Source organism: Oncorhynchus gorbuscha, linkage group LG05, assembly GCF_021184085.1.
Source record: "Oncorhynchus gorbuscha isolate QuinsamMale2020 ecotype Even-year linkage group LG05, OgorEven_v1.0, whole genome shotgun sequence".
Lineage (NCBI taxonomy): Eukaryota > Metazoa > Chordata > Actinopteri > Salmoniformes > Salmonidae > Oncorhynchus > Oncorhynchus gorbuscha.
In genome coordinates, this window is record NC_060177.1 from 17,868,600 (window position 1) to 17,882,132 (window position 13,533).

The window sequence follows — 13,533 nt, forward strand, 5'->3', positions numbered from 1 at the left end:
AAAAATAAGGTCTGGCTGTCAACACAGGTTTAGGAGATTTTATACACTATGAGATAATCTAAGGGGGGTTTGCAAGGCCCCTCACAGAAAGGCCATCATTGATATATATTTTTGTTCCGACAGCTGTTTACCCGGGGAATGCTATTTACGCGCACAGGAAGAGATGTCAGGCGGTTGTCAGCTGATCAGTCGAAATAAATGTTTGATGCTAGCTGAATGATCGTTGTCAGTTAAAAAAACGTGTATCTGATTTCAAGATATCGTTTCTATAGTTTCTTAGTAGCTTGTACTCTGAGACTTCAACGTATAAATATGATGTCAAGCGTTGCCTTCAAGCTGCTCGCTCTTGTTGGTTTGTTATTGATGTCAACACAGATGACGGATGCTAAAGTAGGCTCTGTTGTTCACATGACCGTTCTCTGCTTTAAAAAAATCCAAACTATTTATATTTACATAGTTTAATATAGTTGTTGACATAGTTTAATGCTTGTTGTTGAGTCAGCTGTCTAGTTACTGTAGTTAGCTAGCTAGCCAAATATGGATTAGGCTAGTAAAGCCATTGATTGTCGTCACAAGGAAGGACAAAGTTAGGTTATTAGCAAGCTGGTAACCTGCTCTGTAAAGTTACAGAAAATGTGATTATTCCACTGGCTGTGTAAGATTATTTTAGAAGACAGGCAGCTAGTTATGTCACCATTTTATGGCATAAAATGTTCTCTGATATCACATCCTGACCGTTTCCCCAACTTTTCCCATAGAATTCAGAGGATATACGGTGTAAATGTACCTGCCCACCGTACAGAGACATTGAAGGACAGATCTACAAACAAAATGTATCTCTAAAGGATTGGTATGTTGTGTTGTCATGTCATTTACAGATGATTACATACTGGTTGCATTCCACTGCTTAGATGTTGCCAGATTGTACAACATCTGGATAGGTGTTTTACCTATCAACTAACCATACCATATGTTATAACAATATGTCATTCGATGACAGTCCATGATGTGGCATGCAACCATTTGGTTGATGCATACAGTGGAACGTGACCACTGTCTGGGTGTGGTGAGTGTATGGGTTGTCTGATGGATTAGGCTAACTGTAATTTTACGCGGTCATATGAATGATCTCAAATCATATTTGGAGAACTGTTACAGACTTCAACCTCACTGTGCTTTCGAAGAGATTCCGATTTAATTGTATTTTTGTTTTCAGTAACTGCCTTCATGTTGTGGAGCCAATGCCAGTTGATGGAAAGGATGTGGAGGCGTACTGTCTGCGTTGTGAATGCAAATATGAGGAGAGGAGTTCTGGAACTATCAAGGTAAGTCTGGGAAATTGACCAACCAGCTAGCCGCGCATGTGCTGTTGCTATCCTGCCATGTGGGAAAGCAGAGAGGAGATGATTCTTTCATACTTTCATGTGAACATTTTTGCTTAAATTCCCAACAGCAGAAGGACAACCGGCAAAGTAGGTTAAAATATAATTTGATTCAGTGTTCCTGAAACACAGGGGACTTTACGATTTCGGCGATGGGATACCACACAACGGTGTTACCCAAGTGGGATAGCATCGGCGCATGTGCTCTGCTACTATCCAATCAAATGGAGTCCATTTTTTCCCCACCTTTATTTAACCAGGTAAGCTAGTTGAGAACAAGTTCTCATTTACAACTGCGACCTGGCCAAGATAAAGCAAAGCAGTGCGACAGAAACAACAACACAGAGTTACATGGAATAAACAAGCGTACAGTCAACACAATAGGAAAAAAAATAAAGTCTATATACAGTGTGTGCAAATGGCATGAGGAGGTATGGCAATAAATAGGCCATAGTAGCAAAGTAATGACAATTTAGCAGATTAACACTGGAGTGATAGATGAGCAGATGATGGTGTGTAAGTAGTGATACTGGTGTGCAAAAGAGCAGCAAAGTAAATAAAAACAATATGGGGATGAGGTAGGTAGATTGGGTGGGCTATTTACAGATGGACTATGTACAGCTGCAGCGATCGGTTAGCTGCTCAGATAGCTGATGTTTAAAGTTAGTGAGGGAAATGTAAGTCTCCAGCTTCAGCAATTTTTGCAATTCGTTCCAGTCACTTGCAGCAGAGAACTGGAAGGAAAGGCGGCCAAATGAGGTGTTGGCTTTGGGGATGACCAGTGAAATATACCTGCTGGAGCGCGTGCTATGGGTGGGTGTTGTTGTCGTGACCAGTGAGCTGAGATAAGGCGGAGCTTTACCTAGCATAGACTTGTTGATGACCTGGAGCCAGTGGGTCTGGCGACGAATATGTAGCGAGGGCCAGCCGACTAGAGCATACATGTCGCAGTGGTGGGTGGTATAAGGCATTTTGGTAACAAAACGGATGGCACTGTGATAGACTGCATCCAATTTGCTGAGTAGAGTATTGGAAGCTAATTTGTAGATGACATCGTCAAGGATCGGTAGGATAGTCAGCTTTATTAGGGTAAGTTTGGCGGCGTGAGTGAAGGAGGCTTTGTTGCGAAATAGAAAGCCGATTCTAGATTTGATTTTGGATTGGAGATGTTTGAAATTAGTCTGGAAGGAGAGTTTACAGTCTAGCCAGAAACCTAGGTATTTGTCCAGAGTAGTGATGCTAGTCGGGCGGGCGTGTGCGGGCAATTTGTAAGTCGCTCTGGATAAGAGCGTCTGCTAAATGACTTAAATGTAAATGTAAATGTAAAAGCATGCATCTGGTTTTGCTAGCATTTAAGAGCAGTTGGAGGCCACGGAAGGAGTGTTGTATGGCATTGAAGCTCGTTTGGAGGTTAGTTAACACAGTGTCCAAAGGGCCAGATGTATACAGAATGGTGTCGTCTGCGTAGAGGTGGATCAGGGAATCACCCGCATGGTAGAGTGACATCGTTGATATATACAGAGAAAAGAGTCGGCCCGAGAATTGAACCCTGTGTTACCCCCATAGACTGTCAGAGGTCCGGACAACAGGCCCTCCGATTTTACACACTGAACTTGATCTGCGAAGTAGTTGGTGAACCAGGCCAGGCAGCCATTTGAGAAACCAAGGCTGTTGAGTCTGCCAATAAGAATATGGTGATTGACAGTCGAAATCCTTGGCCAGGTCGATGAAGACTGCTGCACAGTACTGTCTTTTATCGATGGCGGTTATGATATCATCTAGTACCTTGAGCGTGGCTGAGGTGCACCCGTGACCAGCTCGGAAACCGGATTGCACAGCGGAGAAAGTACGGTGGGATTCGAAATGGTCAGTGATCTGTTTATTAACTTGGCTTTCAAAGACTTTAGAAAGGCAGGGCAGGATGGATATAGGTCTGTAACAGTTTGGGTCTAGAGTGTCACTCCCTTTGAAGAGGGAGATGACCACAGCAGCTTTCCAATCTTTAGGGATCTCGGATGAGGTTGGACAGACTGGTAATAGGGGTTGCAACAATGGCGGTGGATAATTGTAGAAAGAGAGGGTCCAGATTGTCTAGCCCAGCTGATTTGTACGGGTCCAGGTTTTTCAGCTCTTTCAGAACATCTGTGATCTGGATTTGGTTGAAGGAGAAGCTGGGGAGGCTTGGGCAAGTAGCTGCGGAGCTGTTGGCTGGGGTTTGTGTAGCCAGGAGGAAAGCATGGCCAGCCGTAGAGAGATGCTTATTGAAATTTGTGATTTTCATGGATTTATCGGTGGTGTCTGTGTCGTCGCCAAGCCTCAGTGCAGTTGGCAGCTGGGAGGAGGTGCTCTTGTTCTCCATGGACTTTAGTGTCCCAAAACCTTTTGGAGTTTCTGTTTGAAAAAGCTAGCCTTTGCTTTCTTGACTGACTGTGTGTATTGGTTCCTGACTTCCCCGAACAGTTGCATTTTGCGGGGACTATTCGATGCTAATGCAGTCCGCCACAGGATGTTTTTGTGCTGGTTGAGGGCAGTCAGGTCTGGAGTGAACCAAGGGCTATATAGGTTCTTTGTTCTACATTTTTTGAAAGGGGCATGCTTATTTAAGATGGTGAGGAAATTACTTTTAAAGAACGACCAGGCATCCTCGACTGACGGGATGAGGTCAATATCCTTCCAGATTAGAAAGGCCTGCTCGCAGAAGTGTTTTAGGGAGCGTTTGCAGGCAGCCATGGCCTAATGAGTTAATGAGTTTGACTGCTGAACAACTAATCAAATGGCCACCTGGACTATTTACATTGACCCAACCCTTTGTTTTTACACTGCTGCTACTCACTGTTTATTGTCTATGCATAGCCACTTTACAAATGACCTCGACTAACCTGCACATTGAGTCGTTACCGGTACCCCCTGTATAAAGCCTTGTTATTGTTATGTACATGTTACTTTTTGATTGATTTTATTTAGTAAATATTTTATTAACTGTTTCTTAAACTGCATATTGGATAAGGGATTGTAAGTAAGCATTTCCTGGTAAGGTCTACCTGTTGTATTTGGCACACGTGACAAATAACATTTTGATTTGATTTGTGTCCTCTGTGTTCCAGGTGACTATCATAATCTACCTGTCCATCCTGGGCCTGCTGTTCCTCTACATGGTGTACCTGACCCTGTTGGAGCCCATGCTGAAGAGGAGGCTCTTTGGACACTCACAGCTTCAGAATGATGATGATGTTGGGGTATGTGTGCATGTTGCCCATCCCAACGATAGTGGTGGCCTTTAAGTCAAAGCAGTTGTTGTAGCCATGACATTTTTGTTGTTTGATTGTGGATCTCGTATTGTGTGACTTGTTGGGGCAATGTATGTGGTGATGTTTTCAGATTTGTCTCATGCTATAAATTGATTTGATGAATATCTCATAGAGAATTGTGTTTGGAAATGTTTCTGAAAAAGGTCAACTCTAGCTTGTCACAATTTCACTGTAACGTCTGTCTCTTGGGTTCAGGACCAGCAGCCTTTCGCCAACGCCCACAACGTATTGTCTCGTTCGACCTCTCGTCCCAACATGCTGAACAAAGTGGAACACGCTCAGCAGCGCTGGAGGAGGCAGGTCCAGGAACAGAGGAAGTCTGTGTTTGACCGACATGTGGTGCTCAGCTAAACCCATCCCCAGGAAACAAAAACCCTGGGTGAAGCAAAAAATATTACTGTGACTGGGTGGTCCTTTTTTTTTCTTTTTTTTTTTTGGATTCTTTCCCCGACTTCGGAGCTTCATCCTTATTGGTGTTTTGTTCCTCAACTGGACCTGTATTTCATGAAATGTGATCATATAGCTCTATGTATTCAGGAGGTGATCGTAAAGGGTCTCTACATCAGTAGGTTGAAGTGGGGTGTTGCATTTGAGACCTTTTACTTAAGATAATGCCAGTGTCTGTATGACTTTGTATACTTTCTGATTTAATAATACTAATAGAAAGTTAAATGTTACAGTTTGTAGCCTCCCCAAAAATGGATAATGCGTGCCATTTTGCACAAGCTGATGATAATCTTTGGCTTCTGATAAAGTAGAAACGATGTGTGACCGTATGCACTCTTTTACAGTAATGTTGGCAGCTTCTGATAACAGTAAATGCTTGCCATGCCACCAATGAAATTAGGTGATACATTTGAGGGTAGAGTAATTAAAACAAAAAAGATCATGCCAAAGTGAATCATTCAAGCTAATGAAAACGTCTACAATATGTGTAACAACTGCTACCTAAACTGTAGAAGATGGGAATGAGTTAGAAACAGTAAAATTGTCAAAAAGCATTTTTTTTGAGAATGATGTATAAACTTATTTACAACCTTTTACCCTAAACAACAGTTGATGTACAGATGTATGTATTTCATTGTGTGCTGACTGTGGTGTTAACATTCCTGTATCATGTTCTTGTAAGTCTGGTCCTTCTGTAGCTCAGTTGGTAGAGCATGGCGCTTGTAACGCCAGGTTAGTGGGTTCGATTCCCGGGACCACCCATACGTAGAATGTATGCACACATGACTGTAAGTCGCTTTGGATAAAAGCGTCTGCTAAATGGCATATATACATATATACGTATAATGTAGCATTTGGGAGACATTTAGACTTTTAACCAATCATCTGATGGAACATTTAATGTAAACATTAGTCCTCTCCTTTGAATATATATGTGTGTTACTGTAGTCAGAGCCCACAGCTGTCACTGGCTAGAGTAGATGTACCCCATCTGCACCTTGCTTCTTTTGTTTTCAGCTTCTACTCCTCTCCATTTACATTATTTTGACATGACTCACATTAATGAGATCCTCCTTTATTCAAACTTTAAATAACTTCAATATCTGTTAGACAGTATTGATACCACTGTCTGTCTTACACTGATGTTAAACAATGATCATTTGGGATAGCAGGGTGATTGTAAAGTGGGTAGAAAATGCTACTGTTAGGTGACCTAACGAAAGTGTTAAATCTGATCTGTGATAACTTCACATTTGAAATACATTTCTGTAATATTTATAATGATTTTGTTTACTGCAGACAATGTCAAATTCCTGGACCATCCTCCAGGAGTCGTACTTCAACAAAGTGTAAAATACATAAGCCTAAATTGATGATCGCAATTGATAAGCGCACAAAAACATATTGCACTAATGCCAACATTGATAGGCGCTCCAATTATGCGCACCAAATGGCAGGTATACTACACCATCGGAGTTATATCAATATGATCATTTTAGTACAGGGCTTTGCTATGCATAGGGCGATAAACAGCAATGCAACAACGGATGAGACATTTCAATAACCAATTTAAATTGTATTAATGCATTAAAAATCCATCATTCATAATATAACCGAGAGGAAACTTAATCTGAACGAAAGTAATCGGTCTATTTCGCAAATTCACCATTTAACAATAGAACACGAAGTAAAATTACAGGATAAGTTTGGCAAAAAAAATGATCTCAAATGACAATATGTTGATATACAATACAATAGTGATAATTTATTCATTTTTCAAGGACTTTTGCAATGCTGCCGTCATCGTTTCCTGTTCTCCCCTTTTATTTTTTTGTATGCTTTTGCAGTCCGTTAACCAGAAAAAAAGTAGGCTATGCTCCGCGCAGAAAATTCAGATTTAAGGATACTCTGCAAGAGAGCTACATTTGCGTTGTCAAAGAATGGATTGTTGAAAAATACTACAATAAGTTCATAAAGGATAAGGTAAGGAACATTTTCCTTTTAATTTCTTCATAAAGTAAACCCATGTATTGTAGTTTTAACTTAATATATTGCATTAACTGTTTTATGAAACTGATTCTTGCATTTTCTGTTTAATGAAACTTGCGTGGACAATAATGCAGAAAATCATAAATAATTGCCACAAAAAGGTTGAGATTTTTTACGAGAGTGAATTGCTGGGTTGATAGAATAGCCTACGAACAACAATAGTTTCCACAAATTGTTTTATTCAATATCTCAAAAGCAAGTGCTGTACTGTGAACAGAAACTAGGGGGCGCCTTAGGCCTTTCATAGGAACTACCCTAAGTACCCAATCTGGCATCGTAACTGAAATAATAATATATGAATCTTTTATACCATTCTTACCATTTCAATATTAGTCAATTTGGGTGAATTTAGTTTTTTTCTTTGCAGTATGCTTTTATTGAAGTATTACTTAAAATGTTGCTTCATGCGTGGGGGAATGCAGGCTTCTGGAAGAAAGTAAATGTATGTCCAAGTAAAATAATACTCCAAGGTACTTCCCTTTAATAGGACCCATCCTGTGTTTTAAGGTCCAGGCTCTTATCTGTCCCTCTTTGGTTAATGACAGACGGAGAGGGTCTGTCTCCTCAATCCTCTCTTCAGTGCCTCAGTGTCAGACTGTAGGAATTGTTTCAAGGCTCATAGAGGCTGCATCCCTGCAGGACAAGCTTCAGTCAGAACCTTCCCAAGGTTAGTCTGACAATGGTCAGACTAACATGTCTGCTGTCTGGAAAAACCTTTCAATGCCACTGAAATGCAAGATAATAGAGTGTATAGGTAGGTCCTTGCTGAGCAGTTACTCTCTGTGCTTGAAATTGACGATGGGCTGTTTGGTATGATTTATTCCTGTCTATAACAGTACGATGATTTCCGATGTTTAGAATATGAATTATTAGACATCTCTTGAGTAAATACTGTGGTTAGGGAAGGGCACAAGGGAGAACAACTACTTCCATGCATGTGTTTATCCTGTCATTCTTAAAGGCCCAATGTAGCCGTTTTATATCAATATCAAATCATTTCTGAGTAACAATTAAGTCCCTTACTGTAATAGATTTTCATTCAAATGGGAAAAAATGCGTTTTTGCAAAAAAATTATCAAGCTAGAATTTTGCTTGGACTGTCTGGGAGTGGTCTGAGTTGGGAGGGGAAAACTGAAAACTAGCAGTTATTGGCAGAGAGGTTTGGAACTCTCTTTGTTATTTGTCAATTTAGCCATTTACCGCCAGGCAAGCCGAAACTTTCGCCCATGCAAATGCAAACAGGCTGATTAGAAGGTCCTGTGTAGATTGTGTGTTCAACCAAATAACACTGACACTAATCAAATGTTTTCACACTTTTGCAGTATTCGTTTCATCACCTGTTATACAATATGAGACAAAACACAGATTCAACAACATTTTGACTGCACTGGGCCTTTAAGAAAGCATCTGGAGCAAGAATGAAGACAATGTACAGGACATTCCTCTACTTTCAGTATGTGAGGCTGACAGCTATAATACCATTAGCACATTGAACTAATACGATTACATTATGATACTAGATGAACCACTGAAAAGTCTACAGGCCCTGAAGCTTATTTGGATGCGAATTGGTACTGTAAGGGGAGAGGAAGTATTTATAGGGTGAGTCTTGTCGTCTCTGTAGGCCTTAGGGCAGTAGTATTGGATAGACATCATCAACATGAGAGGACTCGACTGCTGGAGTTTAAAGGGTGCCTCATGACCTGTCTTGAAATTGAATACGTTGTTCCTAAAAAAATCATCTTTATATTAAAACAGAAGCAGTTTAGAATTGCGATTCAATCAGACATTATGCTGTTTGGCTGCTTGGAGGCTTTCATATGCGACTGGCCCATTCTCATTTCCATAGCTCCCTTGACCCACTGGCCCTTGGCTATTTAAAATCTCCAGATGACGGAGGAGAGGCTCTCACAGGAACATTTTGTGGTAAGGGTGTGGTGAAAGCTCAACAGTGTACTGGAGAGGTTTACTGTCAAATTTCTGAGGCTTTTGTGAGTTCACTGAACATGACCGATGGATCCTACGCAAGGTACATTGGACCTGTAACAGGTCCAAAAAACACTGGCCTGGTCATATGTTTTTTTCCCCTTTGCCTGAATGGCTTTAGCGGAAGGTCAAAGGTGGAGAGTTGTAGACCTCAGGGAGATTATTTTAAAACAGATTTATGCCATCAAAACTGTGGACAAGTTACTGAGACCGAGCATTGAAAAAGGTGGTATTCTCTTGTGCAAGTAGCCCTATACAAACAATAACAGTCTCTGTCATGGTTGCGGAGGTGATTTCTCTATGAATGTTTAAGTATTGCTTATTTAGGTCTGTACTGTATTTCATTTTCTAATGTTACATTCACAGAGAAGTAGCGTAATGTATTGCTTACATTGTACAGAAGAAACCCTGAGACAAGACTTTTTGACACCACAATGGATTCCAGGAGGTTGTTCTTCGTTGTGCATCCATGCTACTGGAGCCAGCCTTTCCCAGTATGAAACAGCACTAGTACCTCTGCTAATCTGAAGCACAAAGCTGTCAGAGTCCACTCAGTAATCTTTATACTTTATGAGGCTTTGACATGTCCGAGAGACAACTACACTGAACAAAAATATAAACACAACATGTAACGTGTTGGTCCCATGTTTCATGAGCTGAAATAAAAGATCCCAGAAATGTTCCATACACACAAAAAGCTTATTTTTCTCACAAATTTGTTAAATCCCTGTTAGTGAGCCTTTCTCCTTTTGCCAAGATAATCCATCCACCTGTCAGGTGTGGCATATCAAGAAGCTGATTAAACAGCATGATCATTACACCTTGTGCTGGGGCCAATAAAATGCCACTCAAGAATGTGCAGTTTTGTCACCAAACACAATGCTACAGATGTCTCAAGTTTTGAGGGAGAGTGAAATTGGCATGCTGACTGCAGGAATGTCCACAAGAGCTGTTGCCAAAGAATTGAATGTTAATTTCTTTATCATAAGCCACCTTCAACTTTGTTTAAGAGAATTTGGCATTGCGTCCAACTGGCCTCACAACTACAGACCACGTGTATGGCGTCGTGTGGGTGAGCTATTTGCTGATGTCAACGTTGTGAACAGAGTGCCCCATGGTGGCGGTGGGGTTATGGTATGGGCCGGCATAAGCTACGGACAATGAACACATTTGCATTTTATCGAAGGCAATTTGAATGCACAGAGATACCTTGACGAGATCCTGAGTCCCATTTTCTTTAAGGTATCTGTGACCAGATGCATATCTGTATTCACAGTCATGTGAAATCCATAGATTAAGGCCTTATGAATGTATTTCAATTGACTGATTCCCTTATATGAACTGTAACTCAGTAAAATAGTTGAAATTGTTGGATGTTGCGTTTATATTTTTGTTCAGTATAGTTAGAGCTCAGAGAAAAACGACATACTGACAAAGCTGTGGACTTTCTGGAGACGTTATGGGACATGAGACGGATGTCTGCATCTTACGACTTCCTCCGTTCCTCAGTCAGTAGAATGAAAGGATGGTGGGGGGGGGGCTGTATGAAATAGTGCACAGTTTGAGTAAAATATATGATATTATAGGTGGAGACTTGGTAGAACTGTGGTGTGGATTCTATTCATGACAGGTAGATCGACTCCACATTTTGAATCAACGTTGTTTCCACATCATTTCAACAAAATTTGGATTTGAAAAAAGTTATCTGTGTAAGGGAATTTCATCTATTTTTCACCCAACTTTTAATCTAAATCCAATGACATGGTGACATTTTTTGTTGATTTCACACTGAATTCACATTAGTTGACAACTCAACCAAATGGAAATCAGAACTAGATATTGAGCTGATGTCTGGGCCCAGTGGCTTTAGATCTGATCCCCATCTATGTTTCTACTGCTGATGCTCAGAGGGTTTGATGAGAGAATGGGTTTATGGGTAAGCTGTAAACTGACATTTGTTTGTGATGATTAGACATTACATTATAGTAGATATGAAAGACAGGCTTTATAATGACCCTTTTCAGTCTTCTGCATCCTTTCCTGTGAAAGGGGACATTGATTCTTGATTGTAGACTTTGTGCCAGTTGTTTTGGATAGAACTGCTCAGTTCTTTTAAAATTCTGCTGTGGCCCAATAGCTGTTCCCTTAACCAGAGTAAGGTTGAGTGGACTCGTGTGTTAACTCATGCATGTTTCCAATACTTTGAATTCAAGTGGCTTGTTTGTGTTTTTTCATGTTTTTCCTGAGTGCATCGAAAATGTTCCAGAAATCAGTAGCGTAAATGTAGGGCACATATTGTTTACCGACCATATTTTTCTTTGATGACAAAGAACGAAAATCTCTGAACAATTATAACAATGATTGTTCAAAAAGGCTGTTTTGCTTGGAGGTAACCTACATTTTAAGAAAGCGAAAAACAGACACAACTTTGGGTATGGTGATCTTCCTAGCAGGCATCCTCCCCCTTGGGTATTGTTTAGTCTGGACTTAGACTGCAGTGTTTTTTAATGTTGGGAGAGCAGAGCATGAGGTTTAAGCTTATCTAGAGCTCTCTTATATAAAACTAACAAGAGAGCGACAGGATCCACACTGCAGTCCAACAACAAGGAATCACATCTGCTAATATGCACACGGAGTCTGGTAACTGTCCTCATAAGGGTTTACATGAGTTCACTCTTTTGAATATCTGCATTATTACTTTGGGATATGTCTCCAACCAGTATAATGTCCAAGTATAATTACATATAATGTAAAAAAAACATTTAATGGATCTTGTTAATAGTTTTGTAAAATAAGTATTTTGTTAACTTGTTTTTCGTTAAGTATTATGTTAATTGATAACAGTCTATACTCCTAATTGTGAAGATATGTATGACTGTTGGAACTAATCATGGCAACTGTCTTCCAAATGATTAGCTGTGTGCTCGTCACTCAGTTTGACCTGAAATTATGTCCTTGACAAACCCTTCCCACTGGAGATAGCCTCATCACCAAGCCCTTGAGGCTGTTCATAATTACACAATTTCACTAATTGACACAGGTCTTTAAAGGTTCAACCTTGACTTTATCTCCTGAGATGTGTTTTGACATCTTATCTATCTCCTGGACGAATAGCGGATTCATTCTGCATCTCAGAGTATCATTCTGCAGTTGAAAAGTGTGTGTAGGCCAATTGATTATGTTCTTGTTACATTGTGATTTTGCTAGTTTGTGTTATAAATAGTTGGATACACCAAAAGCAAACAATTACACAGAAATCTTCTCTAAATGTTTCCTTGAGAGAATATCCACGCTGAGTCGAGCAGTTATTCTTTCCAGAACTAAACATAGGGTTCTCTCGTAGCTGTTGTTGATGAATAAATCTCTCTCTACAAACGTGGGAATATACTGTACTGGCTCATCATGCTGTCCACTTGATATGTTGTAATAGTCACTTGTTGACTTTAGTTTACAACTCCAAGACTGTCTTACCCCTCTGGCATGTGTGTATTTGAGACCACTCTAGCGTTGTCTTGTGCACTCCCAACTGTCACTCTCTTTATATGCTGTTAGAAGGCTAGGAAGAACGTGTCAAAAAGATCCGAATGGAATGTAGACAACATGATAATGATGTCCTGAGGATAATTCCAGAGCCTATCTGACTCTCTTGGTCATTCTTATGAAATATACTGTTTAACAGACAAAGAACTGCTGCAAGCTTGTGTGTGGGATAGAGAGAATGGAAAGGGGCCAGATCCATTGAAGTGGGGGGCAAACAACCCATCTCCATGGAAACTAGTCCAGCCCTCGCCTCTCCAGAGGTCTCAAGGAGGGAGGGATTTGGTTGGAAAGACATGACTCGTAGTTCAGTGGGAAAGCTGCAGCTATCTGGCAAAACGAAACGTTTTACTTTTTGCTACAATTTATCTAACGGGATTGATATTTGCTGGCAATTTTTTTTTTGGGGGGGGGGGAATGGCTCTGGAAATGAGGCGCTACTCTGAGGTAAAGCCGGTCGCCATTTGAAATGTTTACATTATTTGGGATAGTTTATAAAGGGTTAACGGGAATATAGCTAGTTGCATACAAAAGTATCCGAATGACGTACAGACAGAGTTCGGGAAGAGCAGTTATATGCGATTGTATCAATTAGCAAACATAACGTATAGCCTACAACAAATATTTCGCCGAATGGATTTATTTTTATTTTTACGGTATTTGGTAACATAACAGTTTGGGGGATGTAACGCTATCCTTGTTCTGAGCTCTTTCAAGTTGATAATGTGAATGTCAAAACAATTAAATTACATTGGACTGAGTGAGTTGAGGCTAAATACATTTTGCCAACTCAAGTTTACATTGTGGAGCACGAGATAATTTAT

At 40.4% G+C, this 13,533-nt stretch overlaps 2 protein-coding genes across 8 annotated transcripts in view; both read left to right on the forward strand.

Moving 5' to 3' along the window:
* Window positions 1-146: 146 nt before the first annotated feature.
* LOC124035604 (transmembrane protein 9B-like) lies at window positions 147-5,733 on the forward strand. The gene is made up of 5 exons (XM_046349125.1): window positions 147-390; window positions 759-850; window positions 1,217-1,325; window positions 4,487-4,618; window positions 4,886-5,733. Exons 1-5 carry the CDS (start codon window positions 313-315, stop codon window positions 5,039-5,041), a joined length of 567 nt encoding a protein of 188 aa, XP_046205081.1. The 5' UTR covers window positions 147-312; the 3' UTR covers window positions 5,042-5,733.
* An 842-nt stretch (window positions 5,734-6,575) lies between these two features.
* The window catches only part of LOC124035602 (DENN domain-containing protein 2B-like), an 84,093-nt gene continuing 77,135 nt past the window's right edge, over window positions 6,576-13,533 (forward strand). For 2 of the 7 annotated variants that reach the window (XM_046349120.1, XM_046349124.1), the window contains exon 1: window positions 6,576-7,120. Coding sequence is in view for 2 of the 7 variants with exons in the window: in XM_046349118.1 (XP_046205074.1) it covers window positions 7,918-7,940 (23 nt within the window). In the remaining 5 variants the exon portion in view is untranslated. Of the gene's footprint in view, window positions 7,121-7,902; window positions 7,941-13,001; window positions 13,157-13,533 lie in introns of those variants that run through there. The other 5 variants (XM_046349118.1, XM_046349122.1, XM_046349119.1 and 2 more) reach the window with 4 other exon arrangements.